Genomic DNA, 26,931 nt, shown 5'->3' with positions numbered 1-26,931 from the left:
TCCTGCTCCGTAAAATCAGCTGAAAAAATATTCCTTACAACGATGTGAGGAACGTTAAATTCACTGTGGATGAACTTTACATCCCCCATCATATTCTGCTTCTTCTGAGTCCCCAAAACATTTTCTTCCTTCCTGAAAAGCAGCACAGTCATCGTCATAGTCCTGAGCTCTGTGGACATGGAAGGAAGAAACCTCCATTTTGATTGCAGAGCAGAAACCTCCATCCCTGATAAACATTTTTCTGTTGATTGCCAAGATTTTGACCCAAATGTTTTTCAGAATTGAATAAACTGCATTACTCTGCCCGTTTGCCTTGTTTTAATCAAATCTGTGGAGTTTTTTCAATAATTAGGCCCCGGCAGCGAAGCGCTGAGAAAGTCTATTGTAATTGTACTATTCTCTCTCTTCCACCCAAATGAAGCGGCTTTTTAAAGGCTTAAACATTTTCAAAAACTCACCAGACCTGGCGGACGCGTCAAGACTGCAAGAAATGTACGTATTTTAATGTCGCAAAAATCGCACCAGAAACGGCTCCACCTGTGGAGTCACAATGTCAGGGATCATGAGCGCCCCCTGCCATGAGGCTGGAGAACTGCCTGCCTCACCTCGAATCTGATCTCTGCCGTTTCTGATCGCACACGAAACGCGTTACACACACAGTTGGTGACAAAGATCAGCTAAATTATAGAAAATCAATTCCTATATTAAATGTTTTTTAGCCATTTCATTGGCGGCGTACAGACAGGAGGAACATGTTCTCATAGAATGGCAGCCGGTGCAGTTAGCAAGAGGTTCATCAAACCCAGGTGAGGCTCAGCTCGCTGCTGCCTCATTTAAATGAGAAATTGCAAAAATGTAGCTATTTAGAAGAAAAAGTTATCAAAATTGGTTAAGCTAAATAAAAAACGAATACAATAAATAAAAAAAGACAAAACAAAATATATATTTCCTGATGAAAATGCATGTCTTAGAAAAACACAAAAGAACATATCATTTTTTGACAAAAGCACATGAATAAGGAAAAATAAAACACAAAACATGTACATTTCTTGATAAAAAGGCATGTTTAAGGAAAAGAAAAAAAACAACTAAATATATACATTTCTTGTTGAAAACAAACAAATATGTCTGATTTTATTTTTAATGATGTCTGCTTTGGTTCTCCATAGCGTCTCTTTACAGTTGACGCATTGGGAGGACGCAGAAATCAGACGCTGAGGCGCTAGAAGCTTCTTTCACTGTCATGGCTTCATCTCTGAAGTTTTCCTGGCGCGGATCGCTCATATATGCTCAGCTATATGGACATTTACATCCAACCCCTGTGAAGATGAGGATCCATGTTAGAATTCAAAAAGGTAGGAATCAATCCTAATCCACCGCGTTTGCGCTGCACTGAATGATCACTGGTTCGATTTTTTTCTCCAAAGCTTAGACTTTCGGCGTGCTAAGCTAAATATGCTAACATGGAGCCATGTGGCGAATGTGACGTCTATTCAATATCAGTGGCGCAAAAAGGGGGTATGCAGCGCATGCAACGTATAGGGGCGCAGCACCAGAGGGGGCGGCATGCCGATGATGCCTTTCGCTCCTTCACCTCGCGCAGGTGACGAGGTAAATGTAGGGAGTTTACATTTACATTTTCATACACTGACTTAATTTGGATTTAACAGAGGTGCAAATAATTAATGTTTATATTTAGTTGTAGTTTTTTAGTTGTTGATTTTAAGACTCTATAGTTATGGGTTTAACTATAGAGTTTTTCTTATCAACATTTTTTAATATTAACCTTTTACCAAAACCCCAGTGAACCTTCTCCATGTCCCGACCACTGGGCTTAGCAGGTTTTCTGGGGGAAACCCTGATGTATATGTAAGGATTTTTTATTTTTGAGTGTATGTTCCTAGTCAACGGTCTCTGTGTTGCCCTTAACTGTCTCCACCTGATTCTCGTTATTCTGATTACTCCTGTGTGTATTTAATCCCACCTGTGTGTGTGTGTGTTAGATGTCTGCTTGTGTTTCTGTAGTTCTAGAAACACAGGCTGTGCTGCCTTACCAGTAGCTGCCATTGTCTCAGCTCTTTGCCTTACTGCTCACCTGTGCTGCCTGGACGGCTGTATTTTTCTGAGATTCATCAACAAACCGCTATTTTCACTGCAACCTGAGTCCATCTCCTCTAATCCTCCTAGCCACCAGTTCATTACTATATATATGTGAGAATTGGTCTCAGGGGAGATTAACAATTAAAATTGCTTAATGATCATAATAATTCAAAAACAAAAAAAACATCTGTCATTTTTGTATTTTTGTATGCGTTTCTCTGTTGTCTGGAGAAGTCGCAATCCAATTTTAATTCTCAAATTTTAATAAAGCTATTTTTACATGGTCAACTTTTTTTTGGTAATTGAACAACCTGGCGTCTGCTGTCAGAGCGCTGCGATCAACGCTCTCCTCCACAACTCAAGACGGTGAAATAATTTAGTTGTTCATGGCTGTTTCCTCGTGGCGCAACGTGAAGCTCGACCTCATTAACGTTAAACAGTAATAAAGATACAGCAGGGACAAATCACCTGGGAAAGGTGGACAAATGGAGCCCAACTAAAACCACCTGGATGTCAGGAAAATGTGCATCTCTGCTAATTTCCAAGCCCAAATAAGCAACTTTACGTTCAAAAGCAAAACCAAAAAAACAGCAGCCTGCGACTCGTTAAATTTTCAAGCCACTTTATAAAAAAATAAGTCCGCAGTCGCTTATGGTTAGTCGGATTTAGGCTATTATGCTAATTTTACAATAAGCAGATTTTACGACGATGCATTCGAACGGCAAACGACACCATTGGTCGTAACGTCACCGACGTTTCGTAACTGTTCCAGGCTTATTTATGTCAGTAGCAGATATTAGAATAGCTACCCTGAGGCTACTGTTGGGTTCACAGTAGTTTATATTTTGGCCGTAATACAGCGCTGTATTTGAACAAACTCCCATTCAGTAAACGTAGCGAATACTTACCTTGAAGAAAATGGCTTCCTACAGTTGCTGAACCAACAGAAATATGCTTTGTTGAGAAATGATATATTTTCTAATTGTTGCTCGTTATCTCGTCTCCCCAGGTCCGTTAATGTCTTGTGTAAAAGTGAAACCATAAAGACACCAGTCGCTGTTAAAACTTCACAATCATCCAGAATTTTATTCAATCAAGTATCAGGTCACGCTCAACATAATTAGAAACCAAAGCCACAAGCAGTAATTAGAAAAATACCTTCAAAAAATACAAAAATACGAAGACACGCCTTCTAACGTGTCGTTTAGAGGTGGTCTGAAACAGCCTGGAATGACGTATCTTGTTAAAACGTGATACACGTTTTAACAAGATGCATATCACATTATAACGTGATGGTGTCATAAAAAAAAATCCTATGCATAATAGCGATGCACTTCCTTAGAAAACTCTTCACACTGTGAACAAACCCATCTCTACTCCAAATTCTTTCCGGATTTGTCTTACGCCACCTGTACAGTATTGGACCACTCTGCAGAGACGTAGGTCATATAGGTAGCTTAAATCTACAAGGTCATTGTTTTGTTCAATACCCAATTTACATGACTCAACATACAAGTAAAAATATAAACCAACAAATATATCAAATCTTGTCTTCCAACTCAGCTGTCAAAACCACAACAAAGTCTGCGACTTTAACTCAACTTCACACAGAACTACCTTCCACCCTAGAGAGGTCGTCTTGTGTTATGTTACCAAACTTTAAAAATGAGCCCATTCAAAAACACAGAACTCTCCTTTAATTTGAACAATTTCAAACGGTAACAAAATGAAAACTTTGAGGCTGGGCCAAATGTGACTTCTGATTCATTGGACAAAGGATCTGGATCAAGGTCCAAGTCTGATGACAGAATAATAATATGTTCACTTTGTTGGTCATTTCTATCCATGTCTGTTTGTAGATTATTTCCACCAGATTCCTCTCCATCCAAGCTGCTCTTGCTTTTAGTGGAAAAGTAAAATCTCAACCTTCTGAAACGAAGTACAGAGGACAGTCCTACTGCGACAATGTCATCCAGCACAGCTTCTTCCTGGAAGCCCAGGATGTCATGACAAAATATCTCAAAACTTCCAAATCTACAATTTCAAACAGTAACAAAATAAAAATGAAAAATACTTAAAACAAAATGACAAATCTCATTTCCATTTGTCTTGGACATCATTTTCCTCCAGTGTCTGAGTGGCCGCATATTTTTAACATAGTTAAGCAAACGATAAAATGAACATAAACATATATATATATATATATATATATATATATATATATAGTTTTTTTTCACATTTTTAATTTTTTAAAACTGAATCTTATAACTGATTTGTAAAATCAAGTAAAACAATACACCATCTGAAAGAAAAACATGCTTTTGATGCAAACTGCAAGGAGCACATGATGCACCATTAAATCAACTGTGAATTTTCAACGTTATTTACCATTCACATACCTACCATCAGCAATAAACGCTACTAATCATTTCAACATCTCCAATTCCTGATGAGCTGCTGACACTGAGCTTTGCTCAAAATCAATTTGTTCTTGTAGGAACTGAAAGTTTTTTCCAAGCTTTAAACTGTCGGTCCCGTTTTGGCAGATCGTTCAGTGCTCGCGTCTCTACATTGTCATATCTTTGGCAATGTAAATTGCAAAATGCAGTTTGTTTTCCCCATCTGTCTACCCAGACATATGTCCAGGAAGCCTGTTCTCTCTGGGGAAAGCCTGCTGACTGTCGGAGACGTGCCAAAGCAGGCGGAGCTCACGGTCTGTCCGCCCAGCCCTCAACAGCACTCTTCGTCTTCTCAGACTTCTCTGTCTGAGAAGTTGAAGAGTGGCATATAGATGGCTGCGAACGGGAAAGTGTCCTGGGCCTCAGTTCCAGTCCTCAGGCCTGATCTGCATGCTTTACTTGACCAGTTTCTGTATTGTACAGTAGTTTGATCTCTGTAGTCCTTGTTATTGATCCCAAAAGAAAGATCTTCTTTTGCCTCCCTGGAGGTTCTGGCTCTTTTAAGTATGTGGCTCATGTGTTTGAACTGGACCCCAGGGTAGCGGTCAACCTGCACGTGTGGATTTGTGGGTTGGGTAACCTTGAAGTCTCACAGGATGAGTATTGCTTTCCTGGGGGTCAGGTGCCATTTGGTGAACTTGTCCCGCTGGTGGTTGTGGATGGTGAAGAGCGCTCTAGGCGCTGCTGCTAACGGTTTGAGTGAGGTTCTGGGAATGGTTTTCAGTTCTGGTTTGGTGGAGGAGGAAGGTTCCTGTCAGCCAGGGGTTTCAAACTCATTTTGGTTTAGGGGCCGCATACAGCTTAATCTGATCTGCAGGGGGCCACACAAGTAAACTCATTGCAAGATTAAGCAGAACCAATAAAAGTGGACTTGGTTTTTTATATTAAACAAATTTCACTTTTATAAAATATATTATGAATAGCCCAGAGTTTTTAAGAAAAGTATCTGCAATTTCAACAATACTTTTACTCAGTGTTAAGAAAATACATTTCAAATAAGCTAGTTTTAAAACTTAACATGTCTTGATTCAAATGGCCTAATTGTGGTAATGTATTGTGGCCTATTGACCTTTACATTACAGCAGATGGTTTGCTGGGATCGTTTGAACTGCCTTTTGTCTGTGAGAAAACAATACAGTGGAAGTTCTAGCTTTTCACACTCATCTGTGAAAAGCCATAAACACAGCAGGAGTTTCTGGCTTCAGATAAAACAGGGGTCCCCAAACTACAGCCCGCGGGCCGGATCCAGCCTGCCACGTTGTTTGGTCTGGCCCCCTGAACAATGCCGGATCTGGCCCGCCTCCTCATACCAGAGAGCATTCAGTGTTTTTTTTCTTCATATATTGTATTTTCTGGTTTATATGTGGATTTTTCTTCAACCACCAGGGGGGTTCTTGAGCAAATGTGAAACTTACTTTCCCTCAATGGAATATATACCAGTCAGTCCCAGTCACCGTTTCACTCACGGTTTTTTCCATTGGCATTCTGGGTAAAAATCTATCTAAAAGCGCGAATGTGTCGTCCCCCCCCCCCTCGCTCGACAGTTTCAAAGACAGAACAGCGCGCACCCCCCCTCGATAAGAATTTTCTAAGGTTTCTTTCTCCAGAAACCTGAGACCGGCCCCGACCAGAGAAAGGAACAGCTATGTGGCCCTCGCAGGAAAAAGTTTGGGGACCCCTGAGATAAAGGGTCAGAGATAGCTCCTGGTTGGATGAGCAAAGATACGCCTTATTTGAATAAATTAAAGATAAGAATACGTCTTTTACTATAAAACTTTATACACAGAAGTAACAAATTAGATTTGCTCTTGCAATTCTCCAAAGACGTCTTTGCTTTTTTTTCTTTCATTCTTTCCAAGTCTGTCAGGTAAATGAATGTATGTCTCTGTTGTTCTGCAGTTTCTGTTGTAATTTTATGTATTTTCTTCTATTTGATTAAACTCTGTAATTCTGTGACGTCAACACGCATTCCTGTTTTCCTTGTGGACACGCGGCCCGCCGAGAGGACCTGGGATACAGAGGAAGAGAAAGCCAGAATTTTTCCAAAATTAACTAATTTAGATATTCTTCCTTAACATCAGTTAAACATTTATTTAAGTGCATTATGCATAAGGACTGATCACAGTGATTGTACAATGTTTCAAAATATTTATTCACAGTTTTTAGAACTTAAAAACACTGTCCTGCATCACAAAATACAAATAGATAAAAATTAAGAAATGATTTAAAAACAATTTTCCACATCAGGAAAGCAAATTGAACAAATTATCTAGCTACACATTCAAATCTTAAGTGTCAGCTGTTTAAACCCTTGTCCGTGCAAAGACGGAGGCAAACGTAGAGGCCTATGGCAAATGATACAAGTTTTACGTCGGTTGGACCCCATTTCAACATACGAGGGTTAAACAGACATTTCATTGAGCACATTTGTTGATGCATGAAATTTATACATATGGAAAAACTTATATGACTTGTATGCAAGTTAGCATGCACAAGAAATATGACCCGTTTATGGACCCTTGTCTTAGGTTTATAGAAAATTATTTAAAAAAAACAGAAAATCCACAGTGAGTAGCAACTGTGAGCATGAAAATTATTTAAGATGACAACAGTGTTAGAAAATGCATGGATGGAGGGATATTTCATTTCTTTGTTGATCTGAATACAAAAAACTAAACATTATGTAGGAGTAAAATAAAGGTGTGGTTACTAAATATGTACACAGCTGCATAGAAAAACACAAAGAACATTATTAACATTTTACATCCAGTAATCTACATTACATAAGAAATATGAAAAAAATAACATGGACCAATCAGTGATTCTCTGAGGTCTGAATAAATTAGTAAAATCATAGTAAAAAGCTCTGATGTGACACAATGAGTCCAAAAGTTCACTAGAAAACAAAAAGTAAAACAAAAAATGGATAAAAAAGTAAACCACAAAAATTAACTGAGAAATATTAAACCTCCGAGAATCAATGACTATGATGCAAAACTTCATCATTTTGATATTTTTATGACTATAAAAAGATAGAAACATGTAAAATCTTTTTTTTTCTCAGATAAAAGTGAAGGATGTTCCTGAAAGCTGCTGTAAGATCAGTGTTTCTGCTTGGAACAGACTGAACCAATCTGAAAAAAACAGACTGGTTTCTGTTGAAACCATCAGACTGTGATGGAAGCTGAAGTTTCTCTGCAGTTTCCAGTAAAGCATGTTTCTATCCATGGAGCTTTGAGGAACATTTTCATGTCAACAGAAGGAAGAAGCAGCACAGAAAAGAGGTTTGAGTCTTTCATGATTCAAAGCTGAACTGAAAATGATTCCCATGTTTCCATCTCGGACCATTTCTGGTTCCAGGATGAAGATGAATCGGAGGGAAAAGACCATCTTTCCACTTGAATCCAGTTCAGATCATAACTTCACAAGGCCTCTAAATGGAGTCCAGTTTGAATTGGATCTTTATTGGGACAAACTATATCAGACACTAAATGACAGACATGAGAAAATAATCAGGAGGAAAATCTTTGAGGTCTTTCAGGATCCAGTGAGTCTCTTTAGACTCAAACTGCTGCAGCTTCAACCTCTGGGGATCAGCAGGACATGAAGACCATTCTCTACTTTACAGAGATCAGTCCCTCCACCTGCAGAGAAGAAGGATGGAGAGATCAGATCAGTGAGTGTTTCCAGCCTCTCTCCAGCAGCAGTCAGTGACGCAGCACATCCAGTAGACAGTTTCCAGGCTGGAGTCAGACTGATCTCAGAGCTGTGACCAAGATGAACCTGATCAGTTGTTTCCTGAGATCAGATCTGCTGCTGCCACAGTTTGATGAACGAGGACCACTGTCTCTAGACAGGTTGGACGCCGGACTTCCTGGAGACATGGACACAGCAACAGCACTCATCTTCACATCAACACAAACACAGGAACACAGCAAGCTGCTGCTCCTCTGATTGGCTGATTGCCGTCTCTGTGTCCAATCAGGAAGCCCGAACCATTCTCATCCCACTGAGCTTTACTGGGAACACTGGATCTTTGCTTCAATGCTAACTGGGTTTAGTTCAATACTGCTGACAACAGCTGGACTCAGTCCAAATATTGACTTACTCTACGGTCTTTACAAGATGCTTCAGCTGCTGAACATCTGACTCCTTCAGGCTGTAGTTCTTTCTCAGGTTCAGTTGTGTCAGATGGAGGCTGTTGGACTTCAGAACTGAGGCCAGATAATCACAGCTGATCTTTGACAAACTGCAGCGGATCAATCTGAATAAAGAATAAAAGATGTGAGCTGAAGCCAGCAGGATGCAGGTTAACCAGTCCAACAGAACCAGTTAAAGATTATCATGAATATTAAAGCCAACATGCTGCTGCTTCAGTAAAGACCTGCTGACTTCAGCTTTTAAACTCCGTCAGCTCCACCAGCAGCTCCATCACTACAAACTCGGCTTCTGCAGTAAATCATTCAAATTTCATGCAAAACTAACAAGTCAGGTGGAAAAATCAATACATGGAGATTATTACAGAGAAATTCAAGTATTTTAATCGTTCATCATCCAGAAACACACAAAGTCATGGAGAGTATTTAATGTCAGACTGACTTTAGGAGCTGAAACAGAACCAGAACCTGGTTCTGGGTCATGTTGTGTTGGAGGATTTTAGTCAGTAAAATCATTCCAGGTTCTGATCAAACCATTGAAGCATCAATCATATCAATCAGTTATATCTAATTATTCACAGAAATATCAAATTAACTGAAATCTTACGTCAATTTCTCAAATCTGCAGCCTTCAGACTGTAGAAATCCACAGAGCTCCTTCACTCCAGAATCTCCCAGGTTGCTGTCGATCATCTCCAGTTCTGTCAGATGGGTCGGGTTGGACTTCAGAGCTGAGAACAGAGACGCCCAGCTGGCCTCTGACAAACTGCAGATCACCAAACTGAATAAGGAATAAAAGATGTGAGCTGAAGCCAACAGGATACAGGTTAAAACTGAAATATGAACAAATAAATAAAAATGTATTTTAAGTTTCTTTCTTCCTCCTACTCCTTTTCGAGTATGTTTAGATTACTGTGGTACAAAAATGTCTTTTGCATTCCTTGTTCTTCTGTATGATTTTATACTGATTTGTTTGAAATGGTTTTATTTCATTAAAAAAATTTAGAAAATTAATTTCCCTGAATGTAAAACATAATAAACTGATCCTAACATCTAATCCAGTCAAACTGGTTTAAATAGTCCAAACCAGCAGAACCAGAATATTTTATCATAACATGTTAGAATATTTCAGTTGGGCCTTCAGTAGTTCTGGACTGGAATTAAAACGGACTTTCAGAACCAAACTGTGACGTCACAGCATAAGGAAGGGTACATGGGGGTGGGAGCTTTCCAAGTTAAGGAGGCAGGTGAGGTTAAAGGTCATTCTCAAGGTCGTCCACAGTAGGAGCCTCACATGTGAAACCAACAGACCTGAATAGGCAACGTCTGCAAAGATCAGCTCCTGTTCCACTTCACTGGTTCCGCTCAATAATTACAATATGAGTCAAACACTCATTTTATAGAGATTCATCACATAGATCAGTGTTTCTCAATCCTGGTCGTCACCGCCCCCTGCTCTGCATGTTTTAGATGTGCCTCTACTCCAGAACAGCTGATTCAAATGATTGCATGACCATCATGTACTATAGAAGCCTGTTAATCACCCAGAGATACAATTCAGGTGTGTGGCAGAAGGGAAATACCGAAAACATGCAGGACAGGGAGGGCAGAGAGGACCAAGGTTGAGAAACACTGACAGAGGAAAAGATTTCAAGCTTTTATTACGTTTTAATGATTTTGGCTGATGGGTAGAGAAAACCCAAAATTCAGTTTATCAGAAAGTCAGAATCTCACATCAGACCAATCAGAAACGATGTTTGAAGCACAAATGATGGACTTGTGAAAGTTTGTCCCTCTTTGTTCTCAGTATTTGGTTGGTCTCGTGTTGCATGAATCCACATACTTATGGAAATAATTTCTGGGCTTTTGTTTGTGTGTCTTGTTTTGTCATTTATTACCGTATTTTCCACACTATAAGGTGCACCAGATTATAAGGCACATAGAATAGACGCAGAGATTAGTAGAGGCTGGAGTTAGGTTATGCATCCACTAGATGGAGCTGCATTAAAGGGAATGTCAACAAAACACTCTGACTGCGGTCGGCGAGGAGAGCCTTCCAGGGCCGGACGATGGTCATCCTTCTCCGTTCGCGCACAGCATGTTGGTGGAGAACGTGGTGCTAAATGACCTGCGGATGACCTGATTCTAGACGGTCGGTAGGTAGATAGGTCAGTCAAACTTTATTAACAAATCAGCGTTCTGACAACTATCCCAGCATTCTTCTTCTACGGGCAAAAATGAAGTCGGTGGCTGCTTACCGTAGTTGCTAGACCTGTTGTGGCTCAATATTGGTTCATATATAAGGCTCACTGTCGGCTTTTGAAGAAATTTAAGGTTTTTAGGTGCACCTTATAGTGTGGAAAATATGGTAGTTTGTGCTTGTCCTCCAAAGTACTGTCTCAAGTATGACTCGTGTCTGGTGCTCATAGTTTTGTTAAAAATCATAAATAGATGTCATCACATCAGTGTGTTCCTTTGTATTTAGTTTCTTTGTTTTTCCATTTTGTTCTTTGTGCATTCCTGCTTAGTTCTCTTAAGCCAATTTTAGATTTTCTATGACATGTTCTCTAGTTTCTCTCCTGTTATTAGTTTCCTTCAAATTTAATTGTATTTTCACCTAAAAGATGGTTTCTGACCTTATATTTTGTAATTTGCACAAATGATTTTGTAGAAATCCACAGAGCTCCTTCACTCCAGAGCCTTCCAGGTTGGTGCTGCTCAGGTCCAGTCCTGTCAGGTGGGACGGGTTGGACGTCAGAGCTGAGAACAGAGACGCCCAGCTGGTTTCTGACAAACTGCACCTCCTCACTCTGAATGAAGAATAAAAGATGTGAGCTGAAGCCAACAGGATGCAGGTTAAAACTCAAATACACACAAATAAATAATAAATATTGTAGAAAATTAATTTCCCTGAATGTAAAAGAATTCAACGAAGCCATAGAATATCAGTGACTGATTTTATTGGATAAATAGAGAAAACAAACCTCAGTTTCTCCACTTTACTGATTGAACTCTCCAGGATCTCACACAGAGGCTTGATATCAGAGTCTCCAATGGTTTCACCTCCCAGTTCAATCTCACTTATTTCCAGTTCTTTCAGATCTTTGTTGGATTTCAGAGCCGAGGCCACAACTTCACATTCAGTCTTCTGGAGCGTACAGCCATCAAGTCTGTGATTAGAGAAGAAATAAAATCAGTTCTGATGAAATCCATATCAGTTCATTAACTCTTTGTTTTTGATTTAATCTTTGTACATTTCAGTTTAGTTTTCTTAAACCAGTTTTAGATTTTCTGTTTGTCATTTTCTCTTTAGTTTCTCAGATGTTAGTTTCCTTCACATTTTATTTAATTCACACTAAAACATGGTTTCTGACCTTAGCCATTGAACTTTGCAGCCAGGAGTCTGTAGGAAACCACAGAGCTCCTTCACTCCAGATCCTCCCAGGTTTGTCCCACTCAGGTTCAGTTCTGTCAGATGGGTCGGGTTGGACTGCAGAGCTGAGAACAGAGACGCCCAGCTGGTTTCTGACAAACTGCAGAAATCCAATCTGAATAAAGAATAAAAGATGTGAGCTGAAGCCAACAGGATGCAGGTTAAAACTAAGATATGAACAAATAAATAATAAAAAGTAGAACATTTATTCAATTAAATCAAACTAATGCTGGAAAAGACTGGAGCTACAATCCTCCAATCACATCAGAGCAGAGTTCTTTGATGTCATGAATACTGAATGATGATTGGCTGATGCAACTGACCGCCCAGCACAGATCATCTACAGATAACAATGTTTACCCTTAAGCCAATTTTAGATTTTCTGTCTTTTTTTCTCTCTAGTTTCTCTCCTGTTATTAGTTTCCTTCAAGTTTAATTGTATTTTCACCTAAAAGATGGTTTCTGACCTTATATTTTGTAATTCGCACAAATGATTTTGTAGAAATCCACAGAGCTCCTTCACTCCAGAGCCTTCCAGGTTGGTGCTGCTCAGGTCCAGTCCTGTCAGGTGGGACGGGTTGGACGTCAGAGCTGAGAACAGAGACGCCCAGCTGGTTTCTGACAAACTGCACCTCCTCACTCTGAATGAAGAATAAAAGATGTGAGCTGAAGCCAACAGGATGCAGGTTAAAACTCAAATACACACAAATAAATAATAAATATTGTAGAAAATTAATTTCCCTGAATGTAAAAGAAACATGATGAATTGATTCTAACATCTGATCCAGTCAAACTTGTTTATAGAGTCCAAACCAGGAGAACCAGAACATTTTAGCAAATAAGGAACTCAAAGTTTTCTATGAGCAGCAGCCTGGAGGAGGTGAGCTATTTCTGCTGGTTCCTGATCATCAGAGGGCGACCCGAATTGGTAACTGGATCAGAACCACCCAGTTTATTCATTAATGGCCTTCGGTTCTCATTAAAGCTGCTGAAATCCAGTGGAGGCCATTATTTCCTAAGGAGACGCGACTTGATGAAGCTTCATCACAGAGACGAGGCTCCAACCGACTGACAGCTGTCAGACTGAAGAGGACGGTTCCTCTCTGACCCGGCCCAACAGAACCACAGCTTCAGGACAAAGTGAGGAACCTGCTGCTGCTACTGCAAACCTCCCTGTCATTCAGCTCATCTAGATTTGCTTTTCTACAATCAGTCTCTTCTTAGATGTTTCATTAATGATGATTTGAACTGGTCAGTGTTTGTGGCTCGACTCTGGAGGAACAACATTTCATTCTGGATGCAAAGATGAGAACCAGAAATGAGAAATAAAACAACCTGAATCTTTACCAAACCAAACTGAAACATCTCCATCATTAATTATCATCATTTGAACTATTTTACTTAATTTTAGTTCAGTCAAAAACATTCTAAAGTGAAAAAACTGAAAAATAAATTCAATAATGTCAAAGCCTGAAATAAGAAAATAATTTATTTGTAATGTAAAAAGTTTGGAGATGTTATTCTGACACTTAAACAGGTTATTTTCAAATAATAAAATGATTAATTAAATGTAGCCTTAGCATATCAGTGACTGATTTTATTGGATAAATGGAGAAAACAAACCTCAGTTTCTCCACTTTACTGATTGAACTCTCCAGGATCTCACACAGAGGCTTGATATCAGAGTCTCCAATGGTTTCACCTCCCAGTTCAATCTCACTTATTTCCAGTTCTTTCAGATCTTTGTTGGATTTCAGAGCCGAGGCCACAACTTCACATTCAGTCTTCTGGAGCGTACAGCCACCAAGTCTGTGATTAGAGAAGAAATAAAATCAGTTCTGATGAAATCCATATCAGTTCATTAACTCTTTGTTTTTGATTTAATCTTTGTACATTTCAGTTTAGTTTTCTTAAACCAGTTTTAGATTTTCTGTTTGTCATTTTCTCTTTAGTTTCTCAGATGTTAGTTTCCTTCACATTTTATTTAATTCACACTAAAACATGGTTTCTGACCTTAGCCATTGAACTTTGCAGCCAGGAGTCTGTAGGAAACCACAGAGCTCCTTCACTCCAGATCCTCCCAGGTTTGTCCCACTCAGGTTCAGTTCTGTCAGATGGGTCGGGTTGGACTGCAGAGCTGAGAACAGAGACGCCCAGCTGGTTTCTGAGAAACTGCAGAAATCCAATCTGAATAAAGAATAAAAGATGTGAGCTGAAGCCAACAGGATGCAGGTTAAAACTGAAATATGAACAAATAATACAAATTTAGAAAATTTGCTTATTTAAACTGATACCATGCTGGAAAGTACTAAAGCTACAATCCTCCAATCAGAGCAGAGTTCTTTGATGTCATTAATACTGAATGATGATTGGCTGATACAACTGACAGCCCAGCACAGATCATCTGTGTGACAAGATGAACACTCAGAGAAATGTAGTTTTTATTTCAGATTTAGAAGTTATTTGTTTGTCATTGTCTTTTTATTGCTTTTTAAAAGCTTTATAAAGCTGTGGTCTGTAACATATAAAATTGATAAAAAACTACATCAGTCATAACTCTTCTTCTCTTCAGTGTCAGTTTCTTCGGCTGTAGCTCTGGGCTAACTTCAGGAAAATGGGATGTCAGAGTATCATCTATAAAATTTCACCACATAGCATGAATGTAAATCAGAGCTTTAGATGTAAAACATGAAGGCCTGTTCTCCTCTTAATGCCATAAATATGGGACAGAAACATGCATGATATTTTTATATAAACTTGAGCATTAATTTGTAGATCAATAGTTATACTGTAGAAAGATGACAAATCTGGTTCTTAATGAAATCGAAACAAATCTAATTCAAAGTGTCATGGAGTCAAAGGCCTCATGGAAACAACATTGACATTAAAAATAAAGATAAAATAAAATCTCATTAAGAAAACATAAGTAGTGATAAGTCCTTTATTACTAATATATTTTACAGACCAGATTACAGATTACAGTATTAGTTGTGGTCTAAACAAACAATCTTATCTTACATTATAATTGAAAAAATGCAATCTTAGTTCAGTCACCTGTATTAAATATGGCTCAAAATGTCTTTCCATATTATGTTCCTTCGTATTTAGTTTTTTTATCTGTTTATATAGAATATTTTTGCATTTCTGTTTAGTTTTCTTAGATCAGTTTTAGATTTTCTTGGTTTATTATTGCTTATTTAGTTTCTCTCCTGTTATTAGTCTCCTTCATGTTTCTATTTTTTTTCCACACTAAAAAATAGTTTCTTACCCTAATTGTTGTATTTTGCAGAGACAGTTCTGTAGAAAACCACAGAGCTCCTTCACTCCAACACTATCCAGGTTTGTCCCGCCCAGGTTCAGTTCTGTCAGATGGGACGGGTTGGACTGCAGAGCAGAGAACAGAGACGCCCAGCTGGTTTCTGAGAAACTGCAGAAATCCAATCTGAATAAAGAATAAAAGATGTGAGCTAAAGCCAACAGGATGCAGGTTAAAACTGAAATATGAACAAATAAATAATAAAAAAGTAGAACATTTATTTAATTAAACCAAAATAATGCTGGGAAAGACTGGAGCTACAATCCTCCAATCACATCAGAGCAGAGTTCTTTGATGTCATGAATACTGAATGATGACTGGCTGATGCAACTGACCGCCCAGCACAGATCATCTATAGATGGACAATGAGAAAAATTTAGTTTTTTTTTCAGATTTAAGTTATTCTGTAGTCATTGAGTTCTGTTATTGGATACTAATGAGGTAAAGTTTAAACATGATGTTTGGCTGATAGACTATGAAAGAAATTTATATTTTATATCAGATTTAAAAGTTACTCTGTGATTGTTTTTTATTGGATTTTAATTTAAAACAAAACTCAATTTAAATAAAATACAGAATCAAGACTTCTCCGGGTCAGGGGGACCGTCCTACCTCAAGTGGAGGAGTTTAAATATCTGGGGATCTTGTTCACAAATGAGGGAAGAATCTTTACCAAACCAAACAGAAACATCTCCATCATTAATTATCATCATTTGAACTATTTTACTTATGTTACAGCCCCTGGCCTCTTGAGGCTGTGCAGGCTCCCTTTTTGTTATGTAGGATCAGCTGTGGGAGCACATCTCCCTCCCTGATTGGCTGCCTGAAGGCTGCTGGGGAGCAGTTACACCATTGGACCAGCAGAGGATTGCCAAGCCAATCAGATGTTGATGAGGCCCACCTGCACCCTATAAAGGCTCCTGAATCCATTCCTCTAGTGGGGCAGCTGTTCCCCTTGTTAGGTGTTAGCAACTGCCTTAGCAGGTTTGTTTTGACTGTGGCGGTGTTGAACTGTTTTGTTTCTGCTTGTTCAGTCTAGCCATTTTACCTTGCTCAAGTTTAATTTCACAAGCTAGAAGCTCGTGTTTGGGAGGCTTGGTGCTCCCCTTAGCATTCCCTTTGTGTGTTCTTTTTCCCCCTTTTGGGTTATTTTGAGTTTACTTTGAACTGACTTGGACATTTTGGAACTTTAATTTGCACCTGACATTCTTGAGTTTGTTAATCCCTTTTGTTTTGCATTAATTAGATTAAGTTGTATTGTTTTGTGAAACTTTATTTTGTAATAGATCATTTTACTTTACACTTTGCTCTGGACACATTTTATGTTGCTGCCCCTGGACCACTAGACCTGGGGGGATAACAACTTAATTTTAGTTCAGTCAAAAACATTCTAAAGTGAAAAAACTGAAAAATAAATTCAATAATGTCAAAGCCCGAAATAAGAAAATAATTTATTTGTAATGTAAAAAGTTTGGAGATGTTATTCTGACATTTAAAGAGGTTATTTTAAAAGAATAAAATTATTAAACAAAGTCTTAGCATATCAGTGACTGATTTTATTGGATAAATAGAGAAAACAAACCTCAGTTTCTTCACTTTACTGATTGAACTCTCCAGGATCTCACACAGAGGCTTGATATCAGAGTCTCCAATGGTTTCACCTCCCAGTTTAATCTCACTTATTTCCAGTTCGGTCAGATCTGGGTTGGATTTCAGAGCCGAGGCCACAACTTCACATTCAGTTTTCTGGAGCGTACAGCCACCAAGTCTGTGATTAGAGAAGAAATAAAATCAGTTCTGATGAATCAATCTGGATCATAAACAGACTAAACAGTGATGTCATCATCTTATCAACATCTGATCTTCAGTTTAATTATTTACTCTTTGGTGCAAAAAAACTGAAACTCGATTTATTCACTGCATGTTTATGTCCGTTAAGGTTGAGAAGGAACTGCACATGAAAACTTTAAACCTTTCAGACAACCAGCACAACAGAGACACAATCAAAACTGTCAGATGACTGATTACCCTGCGATAATAACTCAGAAATAGTCCAAATAGTTTGGCTGTATTTTTATTTATTTCCTACTTACGGAAAGTTTCTGTTTATATTATAGGTTTTTTGTGCCTTTCTATACTAAAGAAAAAGATAAAAAATGTCTATTTCGCAAGGAGATATTAACATTCATGGAAAAACCGTGCAAAACCTTATATTAAGGCAGAAAGTATGATGGCCACCCACCTTTCTTTAAATATCAAAGAAAGATGGGACAGAAACATGGATGATTTTTTATATGAACTTGTCTGTTGATCAATGTTTTACTATCAAAAATTACAAAGAAAAAAATCTGATTCTTGATCAAATCGAAACGAGTCTAATTCAAAGTGTCATGGAGTCAAAAGTCTCATGGAATTAACTCTGACATGAAAAATAACATTAAAAATAAGGATAAAAGAAAATCTCATTGAAAGGTGATTAGTCCAATATTGCTATTATGATCTGTAAAATATATTACAGGATTAGTTGTGGTTTCAACAAACCAACAATATTATCTTACATTATAATGGATAAAAAGAAATCTTGGTTCTTGCCATATGCTGTCCATTCACCTGTATTAATTATTGCTCAAAATGTCTTTCCATATAAATATGTTCCTTTGTATTTAATTAATTTTTGTTTATGATTTTGTGTGTTTCTGTTTAGTTTTCTTAGATCAGTTGTTGCCTTTCTGTTTATTGCTGTTTCCTCTTTAGTTTATCTCCTGTTAGTTTCCTTCCAGTTTTATTTTATTCACACTACAACATGGTTTCTGACCTTAACAGTTGTATTTTATGGAGTTGATTCTTTAGGAATCCACAGAGCTCCTTCACTCCAGAACCTTCCAGGCTGGATCTTTTCGGCTTCAGTCCTGTCCAATTGGATGGGTTGAGCTTCAGAGATGAGAACAGAGAAGTCCAGGTGGTCTTCGACAAACTGCAGTCCCACAAACTGAATAAGGAATAAAAGATGCAAGTTAAAACTCAAATATGAATATTTAAATAATAAAATGTAGAACATTTATTTAATTAAATCGATGTGATGCTGGAAAAGACTGGAGCTACAATCCTCCAATCACATCAGAGCAGAGTTCTTTGATGTCATGAATACTGAATGATGATTGGCTGATGCAACTGACCGCCCAGCACAGATCATCTATAGAAGGACAATGAGAAAAATACAGGTTTTATTTCAGATTTAAGTTATTCTGTAGTCACTGAGTTCTGATATTGGAAACTAATATGAGATAAAACTTAAACATGATGTTTTTCTGATACACTAAGAAAGAAATGAATATTTTATATAAGATTTAGAAGTTATTCTGTTATCCAACACAGCTTCAGGAACCTGCTGCTGTAAACCTCACCTTTCATTTCATACAGATTTGCTTTTCTACACTCAGTCATTTCAATGGATGTAAAGATGAATCAGAAATGAGAAATAAAACAATCTGAATCTTTACCAAACCAAACTGAAACATCTCCATCATTCATTATTATTTGACATATTTTCTCATTTAGTTCATCAGTCAAAAACATTTTAATGTGAAGAAGACCTGAAAAATAAAGTTCAATAATGTCAAAGCCTGAAATAAGAAAATAATTCATTTATAAAGTGGAATGCTTTTGAGATTTTATTCTGACAAACAGGTGTAAAAGGAAATCTATTAGAATACAATTATTTAAGAAATAATTTATCAGTGAATACCTTAATGGATAAAGAGAAAAAACAAACCTCAGATTCTTCACTTTACTGACTGAACTCTCCAGGATCTCGCACAGAGGCTTCATATCAGAGTCTCCACCTCCCTCTATCAAGATTTCACCTATTTCCAGTTCTTTCAGATCTGGGTTGGATTTCAGAGCCGAGGCCACAACTTCACATTCATTCCTTTGGAGCGTACAGCCACGAAGTCTGTGATTGGAGAAGAAATAAAACCAGTTCTGATTAATCAATCTGGACTAAAATGTGGTAACAGTGATGTCATCATCTGATCAACATCTGATCTTCAGTTTACTGAATTTGACCCATCAGAGAATCTGTGCAGTTCCTGATTAAACTCTGGGTTTGTTTAGCCGATATCTGCTGCAGCATCTAGATTAATCATCATAATTAATAATAGTAGTGTATTCTACATAAACATGGATCCCACCAGCAAGTCATTAAATGCTGCCACAGAGGAAACTGGGAGCATAACAGACACATGATGCTCCCAGATTCGTCTCTGGACAGTCGTCAACCTGCGTCAGCTAAAAGCTTCAAATTGTTCTGGTCGTCCTGCAGCAGAACCGGTCTTTCTGGTCATTCAGGTCTGGACTGCCCTCTCAGACTGTTGATCTGAGAGGAACAGTCTGTCTCTGCAGTGGTCTGTCCATTGCTTCAGAGGAACAAAAGGTTTGGATGTCAGAGGAAATTTTTGCTAAACTACTAAAGAGCTGAGGACCAAAACCCCTGGAGGAGACGAAGCGTTTGGGTTCAGCAGCGTCTTTCATGGTGAAGCAGAGAAAGTTCTCCCAGTAACTAGAAGAGACTGGGATGCCAAAAGAGTTGAAGCTCATGTCTCTGCAGGTCTTCATGGAGGACAGCTAACAACCTCAACAAAGGCTGCAGATGAAGAGTTGATGAGGAAAATGGTTCCAGCTCTGGAAGCAGAGTTCTCAGAGCTTTGGGAGGATCTGACAGAAACTATGGCTTTTTCTGGAACCAGACAACAATCAGCACACTTTGGTCTCATTTACAAACTCAGAGGAAACTAGTGGGAGGAGGAAAAGTTGGTTCACAAAGTTTCCAACTAGTTTCCCTGGCAACAGGGGGTTTATTCCAATCATCCAAGTTTTCATTAAATGTAAACAATTATTTGATAAAAAGAGCCAATTATTTTAAAATGCGAAGTATGGAATGGTGGCCCATTCACTTCCAATGAGTGAAGAGGAGTTTAAGGTTAAAATTGGTCTCTGGCTGATTGGATCTTTCAAAGAAAACAGAGATTTTCTGGAGTTCAAGGTTTTCTATTAATTTTTATTTGAAAACTGATAAAAACAAAATGTGGATGTTAAATGTCTAAAAACCAAAAGCTGCATATGCTCTGGGTGAGCTGAATGTTTAAATGTTTGAATGGTTGAAATAACGGGAGGACAATAATGCTGAATCAGCATCCACACAATGAAAACATCTGGACTCACCGAGCCTTCCTGCAGTTCCTCACAGCTGGAACCAGTCTCAGTCGTCCATCATCTGATGTGTTGTACTTCTCCAGGTCCAACTCATCCAGAACCTCTGTCATCTGCAGCACGTCGGCCAGAGCTGAGCAGTCCGTCTCCGAGAGCTCCTTCTGAGAATCCAGCAGCTTTTTTATCTCCTGATGAAACGAGACGTCGTTCATCTCCACCAGACAGTTGAAGATGTTGATGCTTCTGTCAGGAGAGATTTCATAAGTGTTCATCTTCTTCGAACCACAGAAGATGCTGATGCTTCTGTCAGGAGTGATGACATCAGTGTTCATCTCCTTCAGGTTGGTGATGATTCTCTGGATGGTTTCTGGACTGCTCTCTGTCCGACCCAGCAGGCCTCCTAAGAGTCTGTGGTTGGACTCCACAGTGAGACCATGAAGGAAGCGGACAAACAGGTCCAGGTGGCCATTTCTACTGCAGAGGGCTTTCTCCATGACTTTCTTCATGAACTCATCCAAAGACAAGGAAAAATAATAATTTTCCAAAATTTTCTTGATCAGTCTTGTTTTCCTCCAGGTGTTGAAGCAGTGGCGCATGTAGACTGCAGCCAGAAACTCCTGGATGCTCAGATGAACAAAAGAGTAGACGGCGATGTTGTGAACCCCTTTCTCCTTTTTAAACATCTCGGTGAAAACGCCCGAGAACAACGCAGCATCTTTGAAGTTGATGCCACACTGTCTGAGGTCTGATTCATAGAAAACCAGGTGTCCCTTCAGCAGCTGCTTGAAAGCCAGTTTTCCTAGAGACTCAATCAGCTTCCTGTTCTTTGAACTCCAGATAGATTCAATCTTTTTTCCTTCGTCATACTTTTCCTTTTTCATTTTGAGTTGAACCAGAAGGAACTCTACGTACATCTCAGTCAGGGTTCTGGGCAGCTCTTCTCCCTCTCTGGTCATCATCACATCCTCCAGAACTTTAGCAGTGATCCAGCAGAAGACTGGGATGTGGCACATGATGTGGAGACTTTTTGACTTCTTGATGTGGGAGATGATCTTGTTGGCCTGCTCTTCATCTCTGAATCTTTTCCTGAAGTACTCCTCCTTCTGGAGGTCAGTGAACCCTCTGACCTCTGCTACCATGTCAGTGAATGCAGCAGGGATCTGATTGGCTGCTGCAGGTCGTGTGGTTATCCAGAGGAGAGCAGAGGGAAGCAGTTTCCCCCTGATGAGGTTTGTCAGCAGAACATCCACTGAGCTGGACTCTGTAGCATCAGTCAGGATCTCCTGGTTGTGGAAGTCCAGTGGAAGTCGACTCTCATCCAGGCCATCAAAGATGAAGAGAATCCGAAACGCTTCTAAGCTGCTGATTTCTTTGGTTTCAGAAAAGAATTTATGAATCAGTCCTAATAAGCTGAACTTTTCTTTTTTCAATGGATTCAGCTCTCTAAAAGTGAATGGAAATATGAAATGGATGTTCTGGTTGGATTTCCCTTCAGCCCAGTCCAGAATGAACTTCTGTATTAAAACTGTTTTCCCAATGCCAGCCACTCCCATGGTCATCACTGTTCTTATTAGTTGATCACTTCCAAGTGGGACTTTAAACAGATTTTCTCGTCTGATTGTTGTTTCCTGTTTCCTGGACGCTGTTTCAATCTGTCTGACCTCATGTTCCTGGTTGACCTCTGTGGTTAACCCCTCTGTGATGTGGAGCTCTGTGTAGATCTGGTGCAGAAGGATGTTATTTCCATGTTCAGTGAGGCCTTCACAGAGACTTTGGAACTTCATCTTCAGAGATGTTTTGAGATTACACTGACCAACAATATCTGAAACAACAGAGAAATGCACAACAGCGCACACTTTAGCTAAACTTCAGGAATACAATTATTTTTGATGTTCTCAGAACAGATTTGTATTTAAAATTTCACAATCATGAAAAAATTATTTAATAAAAATAATTACCCTTATCTAAAAATGAAAGTCATTCCAACTTCAGTCTTTGAGAAATTTTGAGATTTAATTTGTAATTCTCTGAAAACTCAGATTTGAGTTCACTGAGGTGACAGATAAGACGTTTAGTTGCCACAACAGACTGAGAAACATTTATGTCAGATGTAAAAATATTAGTAAAAATATTGTAGGCTGCTTAGTTTTGATAAATTTAAACAAAATACTGTCGCTCAGAAGTCGGCACGATTTTTGTGCTGCAATGCATTCTGGGTAGATGACGTAGGCTAAGTGCTAAGTGCAAACTCCTTCCAGCCACAACACTACTTTTTCAGTAACGAGTAATCTAACGCGTCACTACTTTAAATCCAGTAATCAAATTAAAGTTACTATAATCCAAATCACTGTGTGTCACTTTTTTCTTTTGCAATTTATTTTTAATTCCTTTGTGCATCTTGGGGAGCGACTGCCGTTTCTATGCTACAGATAGCAGCAGCGACACAAACAGACAATAGATGGAGGGAGATGTACAAGTTGTTACTGGAAAAACAGGAAATACTTTGAGATTTTGTCGCCAAATCCGATTATTATAAGGGACTTTAGGCTTGTTTTTTTCTAAATTTACTTGTAAATTTAATGAGTCGCATGGTTGCTGTTTTTTGGGTTTGTTTGAACGTGAAGTTGCTTATTTGGGCTTGGAAATAAGCAGAGATGCATAATAAACCCCAGATGTTGTCTGACATCCAGTTAGTTTCAGTCAGACTTTCCCTGTGCATTTCCAGAATGATCTGTCCCACTATGTCTTCATTACTGTCAAGGTAATATATTTGCTGTGAATGACATTGAGCTTTGCGTTGGGCTAAAACAAACTGCAAACATCAAGAGTAATATGAAAAGCACAATAAATATGAAAACAGCCATGAATTAACATGTCCGTACAGTTGGGCTTTAATACTATAAATGCCATTATAGTATTAAAGTAAGTGTCACAAATCAGTGCAGCCATCTGAGCTGTGAGTTTGTTTCCAGGGAAGGAATCGGAAGTCTGCAGTCCTCAACTGAACTGAACTCAGAAAGGAACAAATCAGTTCATTAAGTGATCTGATTCAGTTTGTTCACTGAACTGAACCAAGCACCACCTGGACAGGTCAGTTGGTGGCCATGCTGGTACCAGTTCACAACGTCCAGTGTCCATTGGGACAGGTGAATAATATCAGATTAATTTAATATAAATTAACTTCAATGAAATGTACTGAATCTCAAAGCCTATTGGTTAAGTGTCCATTTGACCAAGACTGACTTCATTCTAAATTGATATGGACTCACTCTGATGCAGAGCCTCATGTGGCTCAAACTATCTGAATAAATGTGTTTATATGAACAATTTGGAATAACAGAGCAGGACAGACTGACATTCAGGATGAAGATGAATCTGAATTAGAGACGACTTCATGTCTCCAGATTGGGAATGTCTGAAACTCCCTCCATCTCAGTAAACAGATCAGTGTAATTAATGAAATGTTTCCATGTTATCTGTAGTATAAATCATGTCTGCACTGACTGATCGATGCACTGTTTGGAGAGACTGTGAGCATTTATCTGGGGGTTGAACCAGACAGGATCTGACCCTGATATCATTAAAATCAACACTCGACGTTTCTGTGGTCTGCCCTCTCTTCAATCAACATTCAGTTTTTCCAGCTCATCCGGTCTGAGTTCAGGTTGCTTTGTTCTGCTCTGTCTTCATGCTAACTCAGACCCTCATGTTGCCTCCACAAGGTTAAAGTTCAGGTAGAAAGTGACCTCCAGTCATTAAAGTTGTATTCTGATGAAGAGCAGCAGGACTGATCTGTGGTTTTCTCTGTCAGGAAAGTTCTCTTTATTTTACCAATTCCTTCAAAAGAAGCCTGAACTGTTTTATCTGGTTTAATAATATATGATAATCCCCCGCAACCTGACCCCGGATTAGTGGAAGAAAATGGATGGATAATATCTTCACGTTTTTGTGGAGTGATGGTGAAATAGATCCTAGATCGCTGCAGGTTCTGATTCCTTGGTCATTATAACTGATATCAGGAGGACAACCAGTAGATAACATCAGTTAGATGAAGTGGTGCTGGACATTAATGAGGAGATCTGGATGATAAACATCTGTTGGCTTCATGTCTCAGCCTGATGTATAGATACATGTCGCCCTGCTCTGAGGAACATGCTGAGCACCACAACATGGCAACAAAACTTAAAGATCAGTTTTGTGAAACGGGATCTGTTCGATTTCAGAGGAGGGGTCAGAAACTTCAATCAGACAGTAGAGGCTGTAAACTGTGTCTCTCACCTGTAGCAGGAGACAAAGAGGACAAACCCAGCTGGTTGGACAGGGTCGGATCTATGAGCCGAAGACGTTGGATCATAATGTCACTGGCTCTCTTGCCTTTCCTCGTCACAGCATCTATGGTGGCACGGGCCTCGTCTGCTCTGGTTTGGGTTTTCTGAAGAATTTCCTCCTTCTCTGAAGGATTAAAGACGCCATCTGATAGAAGGCCATCGAGGAGCTGTTTCAGGATTTCCTCAGAAACTCTCTCCACAAACTCAGAGCGAACCTTAAGAAGTTTTTTCTCTGCAGGCAGAAATCAAAGAGAGGCAGGATTTATTCAAACTGACGTCTCAGAGAGAAACATGATGAAGATCAACTATTCATGTTGCTCCATCCAGAGATTCCCCTCAGAGTCTGTTGATCAGCTCCTCAGGTCTAAACTTATTGTGTTTCTGCCTCATATCTGAGTGATGACCACTGATTCTGTCTGCATGAATCATCACTTTCTTCTATTTTGTGAAGAATAACAAAATAGACACCTTCTAACATTCCTTTAAGATGATTCATTTCTGCTTTTGATAACTTACCAAAATCCACTTCCTGCTGCTGCGCCATCTTTTATCTGGAAAACATAAAGGATTCATTGTGTTTCATAAGCATGTGTTTTTTCCATAAATAATTCACTTTGCTCTTATGAAGTTGGAATGAAAAATACCAGATTATCCATGAAAAATACTAATTTAAACATACACACACACCGCCAGGAAAACATATCCATATAACTATGAAAATCGTATTATGTTAGTATGTAAACTGACTATAAAAATATATACTTTGTTAAATCAGTGATATAAACATTAATCTATCATGAGGAACAAGTATTAAGTATTGATGCTTGTTATCTTAATCAAATCTATAAAGCACTTTTCATACTAAAAGCAGCTCAAACTGCTGTACAGATGAATAAGAACAAACCCCCATAAAGCAATAACCCACCCCACATGGATAAACACAACTTTATGGGAAATGCACACATTAAGGGGAAATGATCCAGTTTCTGAAATACAGTTAAAAAGTCAGGTCCTTACCCTGGTCTTAATGACTTCTGGCCTTGGTTAGCACAGAGCTTTGCAACAGCTGAAGGCTGTGCAGAACGATGCTAGGGAGGCCAGAAAGCAGGACATTATTTACAATAGTCAATACAGCTGGAAATAAAAACATGCATCAGAGTCTCAGTATGGAGAGAATGGGGAAAACCCTGGCTATATGTTTTAGATGGTAAAAGCCTGTTTGAGCTCACTTTCATTCTGCATAATGAACAAATAGTTAAGAGTCAAGAAGAACATTTATTGTAGAACTGAAGACTGTTGTAAAATATTTAATTATATTCTTTGGGCCAGATGATTGTCATTTCTTAAAATGTTGAATGAAAAGCTGCAAATAAGGCAGACAAAAGAAAAAACAGAAAATACTTAGAAAATCAATTTAATCTTAAATCAATTCAGTTTCCAGTCTTCTGTGTTATTCTAGTTATTTACTGAAAAATTGCAATTTTTTTGTCTAGAAAATTTTGAGTTACTTCTTAAGACAAATAAAATAATTTAATGTGGATTATTTTACTGATAAAAAACATTAAATTAAATGATCCACACCAGTTCTCATCACACCTGACTCACCTGAGGCTCCGCCCCTTCTCACTAATAAGAGAAACGCCACCTTGCTTCAGTTCATTCATGTTCCAGTCATTGTACACCAGATGGTGTTGTTTATTTACTTTCCAGCCGATTCTTTCAGTCAAACACATATTTGCTCCAATTTTAAAGGGAATTAAAAGACTCACTACAGCCAGGAGCCAAACCACTAGGGTCAAAGGTCAAAATCCTTCCACCAACCCAAAGAGGAAAAGCTGCAGTGATTCTCATTTTAGTTATATGACATAAACTAACCCAAACATTCAACACTGAACCAAAAATAGACAAATAAATACCTCAAAAGGTCTAA

At 38.6% G+C, this 26,931-nt stretch overlaps 1 protein-coding gene across 1 annotated transcript; it reads right to left on the bottom strand.

The window, feature by feature from the left end:
* Positions 1-6,693: 6,693 nt before the first annotated feature.
* LOC148154202 (NACHT, LRR and PYD domains-containing protein 3-like) lies at positions 6,694-25,228 on the bottom strand. Its single transcript, XM_088015899.1, has 15 exons — positions 24,952-25,228; positions 20,686-22,495; positions 19,238-19,417; positions 18,281-18,454; positions 17,048-17,233; positions 15,418-15,591; positions 14,163-14,336; positions 13,773-13,958; positions 12,617-12,790; positions 12,091-12,264; positions 11,701-11,886; positions 11,353-11,526; positions 9,324-9,497; positions 8,668-8,823; positions 6,694-8,203 (listed from the first exon to the last, which is right to left on the bottom strand). Exons 1-15 carry the CDS (start codon positions 25,025-25,027, stop codon positions 8,191-8,193), a joined length of 4,011 nt encoding a protein of 1,336 aa, XP_087872025.1. The 5' UTR covers positions 25,028-25,228; the 3' UTR covers positions 6,694-8,190.
* Positions 25,229-26,931: the final 1,703 nt, after the last annotated feature.

The sequence above is a fragment of the Poecilia mexicana genome, unplaced genomic scaffold (genome assembly GCF_051168715.1).
Source record: "Poecilia mexicana isolate PSO_F unplaced genomic scaffold, ASM5116871v1 scaffold_18, whole genome shotgun sequence".
In the NCBI taxonomy this organism is placed as follows: Eukaryota; Metazoa; Chordata; class Actinopteri; order Cyprinodontiformes; family Poeciliidae; genus Poecilia; species Poecilia mexicana.
The sequence above is the reverse complement of the archived record's forward strand: the minus strand, read 5'-3'. Positions and strand labels throughout refer to the sequence as shown.